The 19,154-nt window shown below is 42.3% G+C and overlaps 1 protein-coding gene across 2 annotated transcripts in view; it reads left to right on the top strand.

Moving 5' to 3' along the window:
* The window catches only part of LOC134226946 (putative helicase mov-10-B.1), a 105,662-nt gene that overhangs the window by 58,699 nt on the left and 27,809 nt on the right, over window positions 1-19,154 (top strand). For both annotated transcript variants that reach the window (XM_062708082.1, XM_062708080.1), the window contains exon 2: window positions 3,143-3,191. Coding sequence is in view for 1 of the 2 variants with exons in the window: in XM_062708080.1 (XP_062564064.1) it covers window positions 3,143-3,191 (49 nt within the window). In the remaining variant the exon portion in view is untranslated. The remainder of the gene's footprint in view (window positions 1-3,142; window positions 3,192-19,154) is intronic.

Below are 19,154 nucleotides of genomic sequence, written 5' to 3'. Positions count from 1 at the left end.
ATTTCCTGAGAAAATTTCGAGGAATTTTCCGAAGAAAATAAAAAATCCAAATTTATACCCCAGTGGTGGCCTTTCTTGATTCAATGTTTCATTTTTCATTTATTTAGTTTACATCTATAAACAGATAACACTGAATCAACAATTTGTCCCCACAATACACGGTTCGAGGCCGCATCTCTCCATCCTCGAAAGCGCCCCATGCTCGCCAAATCGTTTTGCACCTGGTCTGCCCACCTCGCTCGCTGCGCTCGGAAGCGCATCGGAAGCGAACACCATCTTTGCAGGGCTGCTGTCCGGCATTCTTGCAACATGCCCTGCCCATCGTACCCTTCCGGCTTTAGCTACCTTCTGGGTACTGGGTTCGCCGTAGAGCTGGGCGAGCTCGTGATTCAATGTGTTGAATTCGAATTAATGTTGTAAATGCAGTGCTGAAACCAGGAAAAACCCGGGAATTTGAAATCACCGGGAAAACCCCGGGAATTTGATGAAGTCGTCGGGATTTTTTTTTTTTCAAATCTATTATTTTTTTTAATCCAAACATTGTTGGTTGTAAACAAACATTGGAAGGCAAACAGTGTTGTCCTACATTTTGTGCAAAAAGTTCTGCTCTTTGATTAATGACGATTATATATTCTTAATTAATTAAGTGCAACTAATAGAAGGATATTTGCATTTTAAAAATGTCATATCAATCTGTCTAAAAAAATGCACGCCAGGCCAGAGCCGCAGGAGCGTGCGCACTGAAAATACATTGAAGAATTTTTATTCTGAAGCGAGCATTTTCTGAGAAAATAATGATTTGTATCCAACAGATTAAGCTTTCCTCTATAACAAAAGGGAATTAGTTTTAAGGGAAAGGTTTGCATTCTACAGAATCGAATCACAAATCAGTCCCGAAACAATGCTTAATTAAATATTGATTTGATTAAATTTTTAGTAGTATAATTTCATCAGAATTCCTTTAATTATTGTGGATTTACTTGACCAATGGCTTCGAAGGTCGGTTCACTTGCCTATTTCAAACGTTCCCTTTTGCAACAAGGTTTGCTAAACTCAATAAATGTTTGGTAGATTGCCTTGTTTTTTTGTTCCTTGTCTGTCAAAACATCGAAAAAAAAGAGAAGTCCGAGAGAAACAGCACGTGGGCAAACTAGTTTTGACAGATTTTAATATGAAAACGGGTGTGAAGGTGAAAACGGCGATTTGAACGACTGTTCAAGGAGCGAATATTTCGAACGGTCGGGTCCAATAGGGAAATCCACGTACAATACCTACTTTCTCATAAGTTTTCACCAACATTTGGCCTATTTGGATTTTGATAATGACTTATAGTAATGCTAGGTCTTCAAACGATATTTAATAAAGTTTTATCGCCTTTTGACGTAAACTACGTCTAAGGGGAAGAGTCGGATACAGGGTGTCAAATGAGAATTTCAAAACTGGAGACCGTGACGAAATCATGTAAGATTTGTAACAATAATAGGTCCTTTATCTTCCAATGGATTTTAATGATTTATATATCAATCGATTCGTAAACTTTCCACCAATTTGCCAGTAGTATTGAAACTATTGATTATCAACGCTAAACTATTGAAAATTTTAGTTCTTTCATGCATCATGCATCCCCTATACAGCGCGTTCCAATCCTTGGTAATTGCCAACTTTTAGGGTATTATCTATTATTGAACTGGGTTGTATGAATGGGGTGGTCCAGCCGCTAGACAGCGGAGTCCCTACTCCTTCATAGAGAGGGAGATGCTGCTAAAGCTGGGTAGTATTGTCGTGGGATGGTTCCTTCTCTTCTATAAAGAGCGGAATAGTTGGTTCAGTGTACTATATTTGGTTTTACGTTGTTTACGTCGAGCGGTCGTGTCTTGTATACAACCCCAAATTTTTTTTTTTCAAATTCCTGCCTATTTTCAAGTGTTTGTTCAAAAAAGTCTTACGAGCTTTAAATAATTTTCTTAAATTTTATTAGCAATCCTTACTACTTTTACAATAAATATTCTGATTAAATTGCGAAGAATCCATATTCCATTGCTTTTATATGTTCAGGAACTTTTATGAAGTCTATTCAAATTTTTGGAATTCCTTGGGAGCTTCCTGCAATTTACGCAGATTTCCAGGTACCAGTTTATGGTGGCTTGTCGTTCAATACTGCTATTTGATGCATTTTTAACACACCAAACTGTTCAAACTTCCTACCTATATTTCATAATCTTTTTAAAATTAAATAATGGACAGTTCAGTTAAGAAGGTGCGCCTACGAACGATTTACCAAAGGTACTGCAAAAATATAAGATCTACCGAATACAAAACAATAGAGGACCTGACTTTTATGTGTTTTTATAAAAATAAACTTGAAAAAATCAATTAATTCAAGGTAGGGGGAATGACGGCTTTGGCAGGTTTTGTTCTATTATTGGCAGGGGGGTTTTTATGACTGACTAGGCTCAAATTTGGCCTAAACATTCTTTGCATATCAAAGAATATTGTGGCAAAATTTTATAAAATTTGGTCGACAAAAACCCCCCTGCCAATAATAGAACAAAACCTGCCAATTAATTGTGGATTTCGACCTGAGTGTTTGTCAAGTGTTACTTTATACTGTTTATACTGTGCTTTGCAATCAAAATGTCAAAAGTGAAGTATTTTGAGTTGTGCCAGTATTGCACGAAACCATCGATATGCGCGCTTTTCATTATTTTCCTGGCACATAGATTCTAGAGTGCAATCAATATCTCAAAAGCTTTTCGAACAATATAGCAGTTAGAACTTGAAGTCTTCTACAGCGAGTCATGAGTATGTTAGAATGTTAGAATTCAATTATTATTATCAAATAAATGAATTGATAAATAAACATAATGTTGTACATTCTATATTCCAAGAAACTATTCTCTTTGTTCAAATAAAATACATTGTTTTACATAATCAAAACCCTCTCTGGCACTTTTAAAAATTTCCGGGAAAATTTTGAAAATCCTACCGGGAAAAAAACCCGGGAATTTATTTTGTCGACTAGAGTGGTCACCCTGATTCCGGCAAATAAAAGATTTAATGCAATTCTACCACGCTGCTTTGCACTATTGTTGAAACTGCAATCCATTCGCTGCGTATACTATTTTATCTATTTTTTTTACAGGTTACACGAAGGATTGGAAGGAGCTTCATAAAACAAACACCGACGAATGGTATGTACTTTTCCCCATCAATAGTCCGAAGGGATCTGGCATTTGAAATAAACTCTTTTTTAGAAGTAATATGAAAGTTGAATCATTCGAATCTGCGCCCTTTCGGTACTTCTCAATATGGACCAATACCCGACCAACCATTCGTCAAACTACTTCGAAGTTCTTTATACAAAATTAAATATTTTTGTCGATATTTCTTTACTCTAAATTATTTCCAAAAACGATATAAATCTTAACGAATCGTTATCTCAATTCAGGTAAAGAATGTTATCAACGGAATGACATACTTTGGCATAGCATTTCTGTTATGATTACATTTTAATAATTGGCAACCGTGCCAAAGAGGATTGATTAACCTTTGCATCCCCAACCTCTTTTGTGCATCAAAATTTTGGGGATGTTTTTGCTCTAATTCATTCAATTTTTGACCGATTTGTTTGAAACTTTCAGACATAAACCAAAAATTATCATAGTTTCAGAGGATCGATCGATTGGACATGTCAGTTCAACGGTTACGGAGTTATACGGAATCCCAGTGGGTCTGTCAGGTGGCCATATCGGACATTTTTGACTTTTGTGTTTGTTATTCGTACCAATATCGTCTTTTTATACCCACATCGTGAAGAAAAATTGTTTGCGATGCTTCTGTACGAATTTGGAAGCACGATGGCCACACTGGAACCGGTTCCGGGGCTCTAACTGGGGACATATATCAAATTGCTTCGAAATGTATCATGAGGCATATCAATCATCAGCATTTTTTGGTGAAAGTTGTTTTGAAATTAGATTTAGATTTCTACTATCAATTTTGAACCTTTTGATCAAGTTGATCCAAACATCCCGGGACACCTGGAACCAATTCCGAAGACCCTGTGGAAGACTTGAATCCGGTTTTTGGAAAAAAAAAAACATAGCATGCGACATATCAAACCAGCTCCGGGGTAGACCTGTGCGCCAGCACCGGTTCCGAGGTAGACCTGTGCGCCGAATGAAATTTAATCGGCGGCGGCGTGATAAAAAATAGCCAGCGGTGGTGGCGGTGGTGGCGAGGTATTCCTCCGGAAGTTCCTTCTGGAATTCCTCCGGATGTTCCTCCAGGAATTCCTCCGGAAGTTCCTCCAGGAATTCCTCCGGAAGTTCCTCCAGGAATTCCTCCGGTAGTTCCTCCAGGAATTCCTCCGGAAGTTCCTCCAGGAATTCCTCCGGAAGTTCCTCCGGAAGTTCCTCCAGGAATTCCTCCGGAAGTTCCTCCGGAAGTTCCTCCAGGAATTCCTCCGGAAGTTCCTCCAGGAATTCCTCCGGAAGTTCCTCCAGGAATTCCTCCGGAAGTTCCTCCAGGAAGTCCTCCGGAAGTTCCTCCAGGAATTCCTCCGGAAGTTCCTCCAGGAATTCCTCCGGAAGTTCCTCCAGGAATTCCTCCGGAAGTTCCTCCAGGAATTCCTCCGGAAGTTCCTCCAGGAATTCCTCCGGAAGTTCTTCCAGGAATTCCTCCGGAAGTTCCTCCAGGAATTCCTCCAGGAAGTTCCTCCAGGAATTCCTCCGGAAGTTCCTCCAGGAATTCCTCCGGAAGTTCCTCCAGGAATTCCTCCGGAAGTTCCTCCAGGAATTCCTCCGGAAGTTCCTCCAGGAATTCCTCCGGAAGTTCCTCCAGGAATTCCTCCGGAAGTTCCTCCAGGAATTCCTCCGGAAGTTCCTCCAAGAATTCCTCCGGAATTCCTCCGGAATTCCTCCGGAAGTTCCTCCAGGAATTCCTTCGGAAGTTCCTCCAGGAATTCCTTCGGAAGTTCCTCCAGGAATTCCTCCGGAAGTTCCTCCAGGAATTCCTCCGGAAGTTCCTCCAGGAATTCCTCCGGAAGTTCCTCCAGGAATTCCTCCGGAAGTTCCTCCAGGAATTCCTCCGGAAGTTCCTCCAGGAATTCCTCCGGAAGTTCCTCCAAGAATTCCTCCGGAAGTTCCTCCAGGAATTCCTCCGGAAGTTCCTCCAGGAATTCCTCCGGAAGTTCCTCCAGGAATTCCTCCGGAAGTTCCTCCAGGAATTCCTCCGGAAGTTCCTCCAGGAATTCCTCCGGAAGTTCCTCCAGGAATTCCTCCGGAAGTTCCTCCAGGAATTCCTTGGAAGTTCCTCCAGGAATTCCTCCGGAAGTTCCTCCAGGAATTCCTCCGGAAGTTCCTCCAGGAATTCCTCCGGAAGTTCCTCCAGGAATTCCTCCGGAAGTTCCTCCAGGAATTCCTCCGGAAGTTCCTCCAGGAATTCCTCCGGAAGTTCCTCCTGTTCCTCCTGAAATTCCTCCGGAAGTTCCTCCGGGAATTTCTCCGGAAGTTCCTCCGGGAATTCCTCCGGAAGTTCCTCCGGGAATTCCTCCGGGAATTCCTCCGGAAGTTCCTCCAGGAATTCCTCCGGAAGTTCCTCCAGGAATTCCTCCGGAAGTTCCTCCAGGAATTCCTCCGGAAGTTCCTCCAGGAATTCCTCCGGAAGTTCCTCCAGGAATTCCTCCGGAAGTTCCTCCAGGAATTCCTCCGGAAGTTCCTCCAGGAATTCCTCCGGAAGTTCCTCCAGGAATTCCTCCGGAAGTTCCTCCAGGAATTCCTCCGGAAGTTCCTCCAGGAATTCCTCCGGAAGTTCCTCCAGGAATTCCTCCGGAAGTTCCTCCAGGAATTCCTCCGGAAGTTCCTCCAGGAATTCCTCCGGAAGTTCCTCCAGGAATTCCTCCGGAAGTTCCTCCAGGAATTTCTCCGGAAGATCCTCCAGAAATTTCTTCGGAACTTTCTCCAGAAAATACTCCGGTAGTTCCTCCAAGAATTCTTTCGGAAGTTCCACCATGAATTTTTCCGGAAGTTCCACCATGAATATCTCTGGAAGTTCCCCCAGGAATTCCTCCGGAAGTTCCTCCACTAATTCCTCTGGAAGTTCCTCCAGTAGTTCCTCCGGAAGTTCCTCAATGAATTCCTTTAGAAGTTCCTCCAGGAATTCGCCCGGAAGTTACTCCAGGAATTCCTCTGGAAGTTCCTCTAGGAATTCCTCCGGAAGTTCCTCCAGGAATTCCTCCGGAAGTTCCTCCAGGAATTCCTCCGGAAGTTCTTCAGGAATTCCTGCTAAAGTTCCTCCGGAAGTTCCTCCAGGAACTCCTCCGGAAGTTCCTCCAGGAATTCCTCGAGAAGTTCCTCCAGGAATTCCTCCGGAAGTTCCTCCAGGAATTCCTCCGGAAGTTCCTCCAGGAATTCCTCCGGAAGTTCCTCCAGGAATTCCTCCGGAAGTTCCTCCAGGAATTCCTCCGGAAGTTCCTCCAGGAATTCCTCCGGAAGTTCCTCCAGGAATTCCTCCGGAAGTTCCTCCAGGAATTCATCCGGAAGTTCCTCCAGGAATTCCTCCGAAGTTCCTCCAGGAATTCCTCCGAAGTTCCTCCAGGAATTCCAACGGAAGTTTCTCCAGGAATGCCTCCGGGAGTTCCTCCAGGAATTCATCCGGAAGTTCCTCCAGGAATTCCTCCTTCAGTTCCTCCAGGAATTCCTCCGTAATCCCCTCCAGGGATTCCTCGTTAGGCCCCTCCAGGAATTCCTCCGGCAGTTCCTCCAGGAATTCCTCCGGAAGTTCCTCCAGGAACTCCTACGGCAGTTCCTCCAGGAATTCCTCCGGCAGTTCCTCCAGGAATTCCTCCGGAAGTTCCTCCAGGAGTTCCTCCGGAAGTTCCTCCAGGAATTCCTCCGGAAGTTCCTCCAGGAATTCCTCCGGAAGTTCCTCCAGGAATTCTTTCGAAAGTTCCTCCAGGAATTTCTCCGGAAGTTCTCCAGGAATTCCTCCGGAAGTTCTCCAGGAATTCCTCCGGAAGTTCCTCCAGTAATTCCACCGGAAATTCCTCTAGGAATTTCTCCGGAAATTCCTCCAGGAATTCCTTCGGAAATTCCTCCAGGAATTCCTCCGGAAGTTTTTCCAGGAATTCCTCCGGAAGTTCCTCCAGGAACTCCTCCGGAAATTCCTCCAGGAATTCCTCCGGAAGTTCCTCCAGGAACTCCTCCGGAAATTCCTCCAGGAATTCCTCCGGAAATTACTCCGAAAATTCCTCCGGAAATTCCTCTAGGAATTCCTCCAGAAATTCCTCTACGAATTCCTCCGGAAATTCCTCCAGGAATTCCTCCGGAAATTCCTCCAGGAATTTTTCCAGAAATTCCTCCAAGAATTCTTCCGGAAGTTCCACCAGGAATTTTTCCGAAAATTCCTCCAGGAATTTCTCCGGAAATTCCTCCAGGAATTTACCGGAAACTCCTCCAGAATTTTTTGCGGAAATTTCTCCAGGAATTTCTCCGGTAATTTCTCCAGGAATTATTCCGGAAATTCCTCCGGGAATTCCTCCTGAAACTCCTAAAGGAATTCCCACGGAAACTTCTCCAGAAATTCCTCCGGAATGTCCTCCAGGAACTCCTCCAGAAGGTCCTCCAGGAATTCCTCCGGAATGTCCTCCAGGAATTCCTCCGGAATGTCCTCCAGGAATTCCTCCGGAAGGTCCTCCAGGAATTCCTCCGGGAGTTCCTCCAGGAAATCCTCCTGAAGTTCCTTCAAGAATTCCTTCAGAAGTTCGTTCAGGATTTCCTTCGAAAGATCCTTCAGAAATTCCTTCGGATGATCCTTCAAAAATTCTTCAGAAAATTGTTTCAGCAATTCCTCCGAAATTCTTCAGGAATTCCCAAGGAAGTTACTTCAGGAATTCCTCCGGAAGTTACCTCGGGGATTCCTTCGGAAGTTTCTTCAGGAATTCTATCGGCAGTTCTTTCAGTAATTCTTCCGGAAGTTCCTTCAGGAATCCTGGAGGAACTTCCGCAGGTATTCCTGAATGAACTTCTGGAGGAATTCCTGGATGAACTTCCGGAGGAATTCATGGATGAAATTCCTGGAGGAATTCCTGGAGAAACTTCCGGAGGAATTCCTGGAGAAACTTCCGGAGGAATTTCTGGAGAACTTCCGGAGGAATTCCTGGAGGAACTTCCGGTGGAATTTCTGGAGGAACTTCCGATGAAATTCCTGGAGAAACTTCCGGAGGACAGGGTTTCAATCCAAATGAGAATGAGCAAATCTTTCACTTATCATGTCTGTATATACTCTCGATAGGTGGCATACCGCGAGAGACGTTTTTCGGTAGCTGTTACGATAATGAACTGATTCGGTGCTACAACCCATGATTTATTTTTATTTTTTTCAATAAACCCCAATTTCGGGGAGGCACCGGTTCTGATGATGTATTTCAACTTGTTTTACACATCTGTGCGAAATTATATGGTCCCCAACTTGAAATGTGCGAGAACAAAGCGTTTTATCTAACCCCATCGGTGGGGGACGCCTATCCGAATAAGTTTACCTGGGGGAACTTCCGGAGAAATTTCTACGGCGATACACCGCCAACGGTGTCGCTACCACCGCTGGCTATTTTTTTATCACGCCGCCACCGATTAAATTTCATTCGGCACACAGGTCTACCATGGAACCGGTGCTGGCGCACAGGTCTACCCCGGAGCTGGCCAGAAGTAGAATCAAGATCTAAAAAATGTTATCCTACATTTTTGTCATGGTGAATCATGAAGTTTGATATGTCGCATGCTATGTTTTTTTTTTTCAAAAACCGGATTCAAGTCTTCCACAGGGTCTTCGGAATTGGTTCCAGGTGTCCCGGGATGTTTGGATCAACTGGATCAAAAGGATCGTAATTGATAGTAGCAATCTAAATCTAATTTCAAAACAACTTTCACCAAAAAATGCCGATGATTGATATGCCTCATGATACATTTCGAAGCAATCTGATATATGTCCCCAGTTAGAGCCCCGGAACCGGTTCCAGTGTGGCCATCGTGCTTTCAAATTCATTCAGAAGCATTGAAACCAATTTTTCTTCACGATGCGGGTATAAAGAGACGATATTGGTACGAATAACAAACACAAAAGTCAAAAATGTCCGATATGGCCACCCGACAGACCCCACTGGGATTCCGTATAAATCCGGAACCGGTGGACCGACATGTCCAATCGATCGATCCTCTGAAACTATGATAATTTCCGGTTCATATCTGAAAATTTCAAACAAATCGGTCAAAAATTGAATGAATTAGAGCAAAAACATCCCCAAAATTTTGATGCACAAAAGAGGTTGGGGATGCAAAGGTTAATAAAAGCTCTTGTATTCGATAGGCGTGCGTTTCATTCACGCTCCCAACATTTTGGCGACGAAAATTGGGATTTACGGCCAAATACGGAAAACAAAACGAAGAGCATATTGATTAAAGTCCTGGCGAACGCGTCTATTACATTGCGAGTGAAAAGTTAACGCGGAAAAAACAAAAATTCGAATAAAGAAAGTACTAAGAGTGAAAAAAGGCAGTCAAGCAAATAAAAAAAAAAGCTCCGGATTTTAGAAAAGCTGATACAGAGTAGTGGGGCAACAAAAAGTGCACGAAAAACTCGTGCAGAAGCAGCTGTCACGTACGTCACCTGTCATAAAGGCGAGGGTGACTACGGTGATCTAAAGGGGAACAGTGTAAACGCCAAAGTTGCGAAAAAGTAAACAATGGAAACCCCAAAAGCAACCTTGCAACCTTTCGACACAAGGGACACTTCGTCCATTGGAACTAGATGGCGGAGATGGAAGAGATCATTGGAGCTGTATATGGACGTAAACTGTATCGCTTTACCATCGCGGAAAAAATCATATCTGTTGCATTTTGCGGGTCAGGAAGTCCAAGATATTTTCTTCGATATACCGGGAAACGATGCACCGCCACCAGTAGGCACCGACGTTTATCATGAAGCAGTTAGACTCCTCGATAATCACTTCGCACCGATGGCAAGCGTGCCATACGATCGCTATGTTTTCCGGAACCTTAAGCAAGACGAAAACGAAAGTTTGGATAAATTTGTAAGCCGGTTGAAAGAACAAGGTCGCCTCTGTGACTATGGCGCTGCGTTGGACATGCGGATCACCGAGCAGATTTTCGACCACTGTCGGATGAGCGAGCTACGAGAAATTATTCTTAAAAAGAAAATAATGACAGTGGACGTCATCGTCGAAGAAGCTAGAATCCTAGAAACAGTGCAAAGGAATCGAGAGCAAATGGCTAAATGTGCAATTTCTACAGAAAGTGATCAGGATATTGTTAACGAAGTGAAACAATACAAGAAAAAAGAAGTGTGCTTCCGATGTGGCCAGAGAGGTCACTATGCAAATGACAAGAACTGCCCGGCCCACGGTAAAGAATGTGACAAATGTAAGCTTGTCGGACACTTTAGAAAGATGTGTAAAACGAAGTCCGTCAAGAAAAGTATGCCTCGAAAGAGAAAGTGGGCGCTTCAAGTTGATTCACGTAGAAGTTGTGAATCTGAATCGGAAGATTGTGACACGGAGGAAGAAGAAAGCGGCAGTGATATCCAGCAAATATGTTCAACTGGCACTGATCATGATAAGGTAACTTGCTACACTGGAGGAGTGAAAGTTGACTGGATCATCGATTCCGGAGCTCACGTGAACGTAATCAGCCGCAAGACGTGGAGAGACCTGAAAAAGAAAGGATGTAAAGTTAGCAGTGTGCAGAAATCTAGTAAAGTGCTGCGTGTTTATGGAGATGGTTCGTTGAAGGTAAATAAAGTGATAAAGGCTGATATCTCGACGAAAACGAAAACTGTTCATCACAAAATCTACGTGGTAGATTCAGAAAAAGGAGGCAATCTGTTGGGCAAGCAATCATCGATGGAGTTGGGTGTTTTGGAGATCCACGCAGAAGTTTTTAGCGTCTCGACGAAGGAGGAGCTGAAAATCGACGCAGCGGTCGACCCGGTTCAACAACCATGTAGGAGACTACCAATCCCGTTGCAGAAGCTAGTTGAAGAGAAATTGGGGGACCTACTGCGGCAAGACATCATAGAACCGGCACCTTTGAATATGTGTGTTGATATGCGTCGAGCGAATAAAGCTATCATCCCGGAGCGCCACCCTCTACCAACATTCGACGAAATCATGCCGTATCTCGAGGGATGTAGATATTTTAGTAAAATTGATTTGGTGAAGGCATTTCACCAGATTGAACTCGCTCCAGCCTCCCGAGCGATCACCACATTTGTGACTCCTAATGCCTACTATAGGTACAAGAGGTTGATGTTTGGGATGAATTGTTCGGCTGAGGTGTTCCAAAGAGAAATCGACGAATGTACTGATTTTCGCCACGACTCAAGCGGAACATGATGCCCGGGTAAAAGCTGTACTAGCGAGGTTGCAGAAACACGGGTTAACAGTAAATCTGGAGAAGTGCCAAATCGGTAAAACGTCTGTGGTTTTCATGGGACACTCACTGTCCGGAAAAGGAATCCTACCCATGAATGATAAAGTAGAAGCTATTCAACGTTTCAGGAACCCGAAGAACACTAAGGAGCTGCGCAGTTTTATGGGATTAGTGAATTACGTAGGAAAATTCATTCCTAATCTCTCCACGATCTCTGCCCCTCTGAGAAGTATGCTCCATAAAGGAATCAAGTTCATTTGGACCGACGTGGAAAAACGTGCTTTTGAAAAAATCAAAAAGGCAATGTCAAAAACACAGCATCTAGCATACTATAGCATACATAACCCAACGTTCCTTGTGACGGATGCCAGTGATCACGGATTGGGAGCGGTATTATTGCAGCGAATTCGTGGCGAATTGAGGCCCATCAGTTTTGCCAGTAAAAGCTTGACTAAAACCGAACAAAAGTACTCTACACTGGATAAGGAAGCATTGGCTGTTGTTTGGGCCACCGAGCGTTTCCAGATGTATTTGAAAGGACTCGAGTTCACTATTCTGACTGACCACAAGCCGTTGGTTGGAATTTTCAACGAAACATCAATGCCGAACAAACGCCAAGAAGGGTGGGTGCTTCGTATGCAGGAGTATCGTTATCGTATTAACCACGTTCCCGGGGAAGTAAATATTGCCGATCCATTGTCTCGGCTTTCGATTTCGCTTGGAGAAAAGACTTTTGATAAAGCATCGGAAGACACTCTCTGCTCAATCGTTGAAGTGAATAGGCCCGCAGCCTTAAGCATGACCGAGATAATTCAAGCGGCGGAGGAAGACTTAGAAATACAGGAGATACGGAAGGCACTTCACAGTGATACGTGGGAGGATTCCATAAAAAAGTACGCGCCTTTCAAGTCGGAATTAGTTTTCGCCAAGGAGGTGCTTCTAAGGAAGGATCGCATCGTTATTCCCAGGAAACTAAGAGAAACTGTCATCGCATTGACCCATATTGGACATCCGGGTCGAGAAAAAATGAAGCGGCGACTTCGTGCAGCGGTATGGTGGCCAGCTATAGATGCCGATGCAGAGAGATGCTGTAAAGAGTGTGTTGAATGCCAGTTAGTGGCACCGTTTGATAAACCAGAGCCGTTACGTATCAGGGAACTTCCAAATGCTCCTTGGGTGCATTTGGCGGGAGACTTTTTAGGCCCCCTTCCAAGCGGTTACTATTTATTTGTCCTCATTGACCTATACAGCCGTTACGTGTTCGTTGAACCAATGACTAGAACTACTTCGAGCGACGTAATTCGGATCCTGAAAATTGTGTTCACCAGATTGGGTTTGCCATACGTGCTGACATTCGATAACGCTAAGAATTTTTCTAGCCAAGAGCTGAGTGATTATTGCGTTGATTATGGCATCAAATTAACTCATACTACTCCATACTGGCCAAGTGCAAACGGTGAAATCGAACGCCAAAATCGATCATTGCTGAAGGTGCTTAAAATAAGTAAGCAGCGAGGAACAGACTGGAAAGAAGCTATACAGGACTATCTCTACATGTATTCGCTGACTCCACATTCAGTGACTAATGTACCCCCGGCACAACTAATGTTCGGTCGTAGGTTCCGTGACTTAATTCCTCATTTTCACGATCCAATTACGGAGGATGATGAAATGCGTGATCGGGATCGTATCGTGAAGTTTAAAACCAAGGACTACCGTGACAAAAGAGTTGGTGCTAAGGAGTCGACAGTGCGCGTTGGAGAGGAAGTATGGATGAAGAACATGGCACCACAAAATAAATTGGATTCAGCTTTTCTACCGACACCAGCTAGAGTGATTGATCGCTATGAAAACAGCCTTGTGTTGGAAGCTCCTGACGGTCAAGTCTACCGTCGTAACACTGCCCACGTGAAGACTGCCAGGCAGCCATCGAAATGTCACGATACCGACGTAGAAGTAGCGACAGAAAGGCCTAAGCGTAATAGGGTTCCACCAAAAAGGTTCGAGGATTTCACGTTGGATGTTTAGAAGGTTGTGACCTACTTACAATAAGCTTTTCAATTTATAATAGAAAGAGAGATATGTTATGATTACATTTTAATAATTGGCAACCGTGCCAAAGAGGATTGATTAATAAAAGCTCTTGTATTCGATAGGCGTGCGTTTCATTCACGCTCCCAACAATTTCAAAGATAAACCCTGGTACATCTTTACCACTGAATTCATCGCAATAACGATATGAAAATTCATGGAACGTTATCTAATTTTTGATAAAGTACGATCTCAGTGCAATGATATGTTTTGACAAAGAATTTCATAGATAAACACTGCTTCCCCTTTATCACTTCTTAGGTCATCGATTCTTATCGCTGGACATCGAAAAATCGATTGATATTTAGCGTTTGTTTATTTCCCCGAAAATTTAGATTTTCAGAAAATAAATTTGTCATGATGGACGAATGTTGAATGAAACGACGTTCGTTTTCAAAAAATCAAAAGAGAGTTATGCCCTGTCGAAGAATTATTTTATGTAGAAATGTCCGAAATATATTTGCATGGAAGTAAAGCAAAAAATAGGAAAAATATTGTACGGTGAAAAATGATTCCCCTATACGTATAAGCACAGATAATAAATATTTAAGCTAGAACAAATTTGATTGAAAACCATGTGTAAACGTTTGAAATGATTTACGTTGACTCACTACTGCCATCTACTCAACTGATTGCGGAAGTATTGTCGGCGTAGCACCAACTTAGAATTCGGAAGTCGGGACTTCCGAACCGAACCTTCTTCCGAAGTTTTATCTGTCAAACTAATTGATGCGTTGTTTAGCGCATCTTTAGGCGAGTCCAGCGCACTATTTGCGAGGTTGGGAAAGTTGCCTGTATTCAGAGAAAAATCCAACTTCGGTATAATAAGCGTTCTAACTTTGTTCCGGATAGACAATACATACAGACGCAACTGATAAAGCCCTCAGTACACTGTTTGTCATGATGACAAATATTTGTCAAGTTTATCCGGATATCTGACAGACTGACCAGAAATCGACATGGATATCAGGCTGACTTAACAAATATTTGTCATTATGACAAACAGTGTACTGATAGCTTAAGTTACCGTCGAACGCAGCCAATACATTTGACAGATGTATTTAGGCTGCGTTTTACACAGTAATGATCATCGCGCCATCTCCAAACGATTGCCTATCGCGCTCCAAATGTTCGATGCATGCATTTGAATCAACGGTTGCGGTTATTTACACACGTATGGTATACCAGCCTAAATATCTGTTATCTGTGGTCTTAGTTATAACCGCCATTTCGGTTTCTCTGAGCCTTCCGGCACCGGTTACAGGGAGCTAGGAAAAAGTCTAAAAATCTCATAACTGAAAAGTTATTCGAAAATTGTAAATTGTTCCAATTTCTGGACACAAAGAAAAATATGAGAATTTATATAGGTTAACATAAAGAGCATGCTTTTCTGATCTCCTACATATTTTTATTTTGTTTGTAAACCTTTTATTTACAGTTGGCCCATGCAGCATAAGAACGCTTTTGACTGTTCGATTGGAAACAAAGATGGCGTCTTTGCCTATCTCTTATCCTAGTATTTCTAATATAGAGGGGTATTAGGGTCTCGCCGACATTTCTCACCAACACGAACGCAGGTCGTGATTGCAAACAATCCCATTTGATTTTGCCGTGAAAGCTGCTCGTGGTTGCAAACAAACCGAGTAAAAGTGTGAGTGAAACGTGCGTGTACGTAAACGATCGCTGAAAGCCTAATGGGTAAGGGTAAAGATGGTGTAGATTTAACATAAATTAGCTTGTTTCATCCAGAACTTCATTTAAGACGAAAACCTGGCGGCATTTCAGATTCCACCAAACCAGAAATTTATACGGCACAAGTTCAATGAGGAAAAAGACGAAACTGTCCAATCTCCTACGATAAGCAGTGATAATGTACCTTGCTAAAATAACTACTTTGGTTATCATTGTTTAAGGCTCTTAGATTAGCAAAATTTAGCCGCAATGCAAATAGCATGTGCTATCAAAGCAGCAATAGCCTCACTTTACCACGTCCGATGGGAATTCCGATCACTTTAAGGCTCGATGCCCACGTAGCGTTTTTTCAACGCCACGTGCACGCAGCGGTTAAATAACGCAGGTGTGCATCGGCGCAGCGACGCTGCGTTACCGCTTTTTCCCGATTCACACCCGATTTTTTGACGTAAACTACGTCTAAGGGGAAGACTCCAGCCCCGTGGCAAGGGATGCTTCTCAGCGTAGCGAACATCTTCATGAATATGTCCAGCATACATTTTGAAAAGTACTTCTCCCGAATCGTGCCTTTACAAGCAACTGGATTTTATCCAAAATATTGTTGGCTACACTTTTTCAATTTGGTCTAAAATAATACCAGTTATTATGGGCATGTCAATATAATCCTAAAACATCTTTCAGCACACTATTTATTTCATTTCATTTTCACTAATGAATGTTGTTCGATTTGCATCCCCGGACCATTTCAACTGTGATGCTCGTCACAGTATAAACAATAATAATATCTTTTGTTTGATTCGGAGCGGGAGAACAAGTTACGAAATATGATTTCGTGTAGCGTTTGATTTCACCTGTAGATTCCCTCCAATTCGTAAGTTTATTATATTTTATCATCAAATAACATAATTCCCATGGTCAATGATGTAAATCTTGCAAATTATTTTGAAAACAATTTTCAGATTTAACCAAAACAAATAGTAAACAAAACACATGATGTTTATTTTCGTACAATAACAACGGACGGTAATGAGCTACCGTCCGTGGACATGGTGGCTATTGTCAAACCCCTTGTGATAGTATAGGACGCCAGGGGGGTGGAAGACTCTGATACAGGGTGTAAAATGAAAATTTCAAAATTGAGGACCGTCATGAAATCATGTAAGATTTTGAACGTTTACTAGCGCAATCATCTTTCGATGAATTTTTGAGATTTATATATCAATCGACTCGGAAACTCTCCACCAATTTGCCAGTTGTATTGGATCTTCCGATTAACAACGTTAAACTAGGGTATCGGACCATTTTGGCAGCACATCCTATTCCCGTCCGCAACGTGAGTTTCATTACGGTCGTCGTCCAGCGGGGTTGCTTTTGGGCTCTCCTTTTTGTGCGGTGTTTCGCACCAGTTTGGTACAAATAGTAGAGCCGGAGCATTGACCGCGGTCAAAAGAAATGCGTAGTGTGTAACGTATAGTGAATAGGTATGTAGTGCATAAAAAGTGATATACATACACGCGCATGTTTGTGCAAGCATAGGATGATCGATTGTAAGCAAGGGCAATGCAATGTGATTATGCGATATCGCAATGTAAATGAACAAACAGGTTCGGTTAAAGGATATAACTTATGAAAATGATAAGCCATTTTATGACAAACTGTAAATTGTTAATTATATTTTTATTATAGAATTCGCGCCAGGATCAAAAGGATTCAATCTTGATTCAGGAAGTGTTAATGCACTTCAAATATTCTTATGATATGTATCAATCATGCGGGGCTTATTGTGTACGACTATACTACCGTTATACGCATAACTGTCCCATGTATAAAGGGAATCCCAGCAAACATGGAACAAATATGCGTCGTATGACGGCAGTACAGCTTCGGAACGCATACGTTCTTGAAACGGACTATAAGAGTTACAATAGATCGATCACCTTCTAGCTCCCGGATCTAAGATTCTTGCAATTGTATTAATAAACTGGCTGCACGAATATTGTATCCATAATGCCACTTTCAGACAGTGGGAGTTATATTGTAATAAAATAACACAATGCTCATGTGTGACCCGATTTAGTCACAATTAAGTTACTGTAACCAGTTTCATTAGACTTGTGCTGCTTGGGATGGCTAGCATATGTTGATTTCTAGTTGTCGCGACCGGGTTTTATCGACCCGCGCTTCTTTGTCGTACTCGACAATCCAACTATCCCTTCTCTAACAACGATGTCTCGACTCAAGGATTTGCCCCGGACATTGAGAAGAACATCGTGTGACATCATCAATGAGCACTCTCAAAAAATTAGTCGAATTTCTCTTATTGATATCAATCGTAGAGATTTTTGTTTCAAAATAATATTTCTCCATATTTAATAATCATACTCCACTATTTCCATTTATATATTACTACACTTACTAGTGATTAGCATTAGCATTGAGTAATTCACACAAATTCGTAGGTGGTACAAGCCAAGACTATTTACGAGAGTAGCATCACTTTCATCCGTTACCACAGACAATGATTTAGGACTAATTACTATGACTTGGATGGAAGCCATGTTCTTCCCAATATTCGAGATCTGTCCTGGCCACGTCCTTGCGAATGCTGAGGAAGGGGAAGGATGGTTAGTTGGACACCTACTTAAGAAAGATGCAGAGAACTCTACGACCTCTCATAGGTGCCACGGGAGGTTTTAGAATTGTGTGGAAGGTTATAACAGTAGGAATCGTTTTGGTAGAACGTGAAACACAGAAAGAACTAAGATAGAAATACTAAGTAGGAAAGAGACGATCCTGGGATTGACCTCCACTTATAAGGCAGAAGCGGTAGCCTCAACACCACTGAACTCGTCTATGACTACACTTACTACACATAAGCCATTTAACAAAAAAACTCAGACTATCCGGATTATGTTTCCTCTTATACCTTATTAGCAGAACGTACCTTGCGTTGCTCGGGTTTTTACGTTTAACGGTCGAGCGATCGCATTAGGTTTTCTCCCAACTCACCTAACAATTGACAATTTCCCCAACATTTCCTTTAAAATTTACAATACGAATCAATTAATGAGGAAATCTTGCAAATCGGTCATCCTCTTCGTAAGTTATATTGTCTCAAAGGAAGAATAGATAGAAGAAGGATACACAAAATATGATCATTGACCATTGATGATTCATACAAACTATATTTTACCCGAAAAGAGGAAGAAACTGTCTTCCCCGGGATTGCGCCGTAAGAAAACAAAAATCATCCCTAGAAGCTTGCCTAAATCTGATGGTAATGGGGGATTATTTAACATTCCGAAGCAGCCTGTCTCTACTGCTCCTTTTGACCCATGTTGCAGTAAAACATTCCCGCCATTGCCTAAACTGATGTTATAAAGAAACATCAGTCAAGGAATATCTCTGAGCAGAAAACTGCTACTCGCACATCCAAGAAAAGAATATCGTCCAAGCGAGGATTGATATCCTTTAAGGACCTTGTGGATCGCATTTTTAATTTGTTCAATATTCCGAATTCATTGAGGCCACTCATTGACCTCTTTATACCAACAGTAGAAAGTTATCTGAAGCAATTGACTGTTTCATGGCCCTTCTTGCAGGACTTGTATCTTTCGATGGATAATACGGCCATACAAGATACAATCACTGTGCTGCAGTGGAACTGTCATAGTCTGAAACATAAATTGGACGTGTTTAAGTTTTTAATTCGCAACTCCGATTGCGATATATTTACACTCTGTGAAACATGGCTTTCTTCTGAAGATGAAATCAACTTCCACGATTTTAACATTATTCGCCAAGATCGGAATGATCATTATGGTGGCGTTCTTTTGGGAATCAAAAATGTCACACTTTCTACAGAATTCCCATTCCGACTGTTAATGGTTTAGAAATCGTCGCTTGCCAAGTAAATGTAAAGAATAA

This window comes from Armigeres subalbatus, chromosome 3 (genome assembly GCF_024139115.2).
Source record: "Armigeres subalbatus isolate Guangzhou_Male chromosome 3, GZ_Asu_2, whole genome shotgun sequence".
Lineage (NCBI taxonomy): Eukaryota > Metazoa > Arthropoda > Insecta > Diptera > Culicidae > Armigeres > Armigeres subalbatus.
Note: the sequence above shows the minus strand (reverse complement) of the source record. Positions and strands in the feature narration are given on the sequence as shown.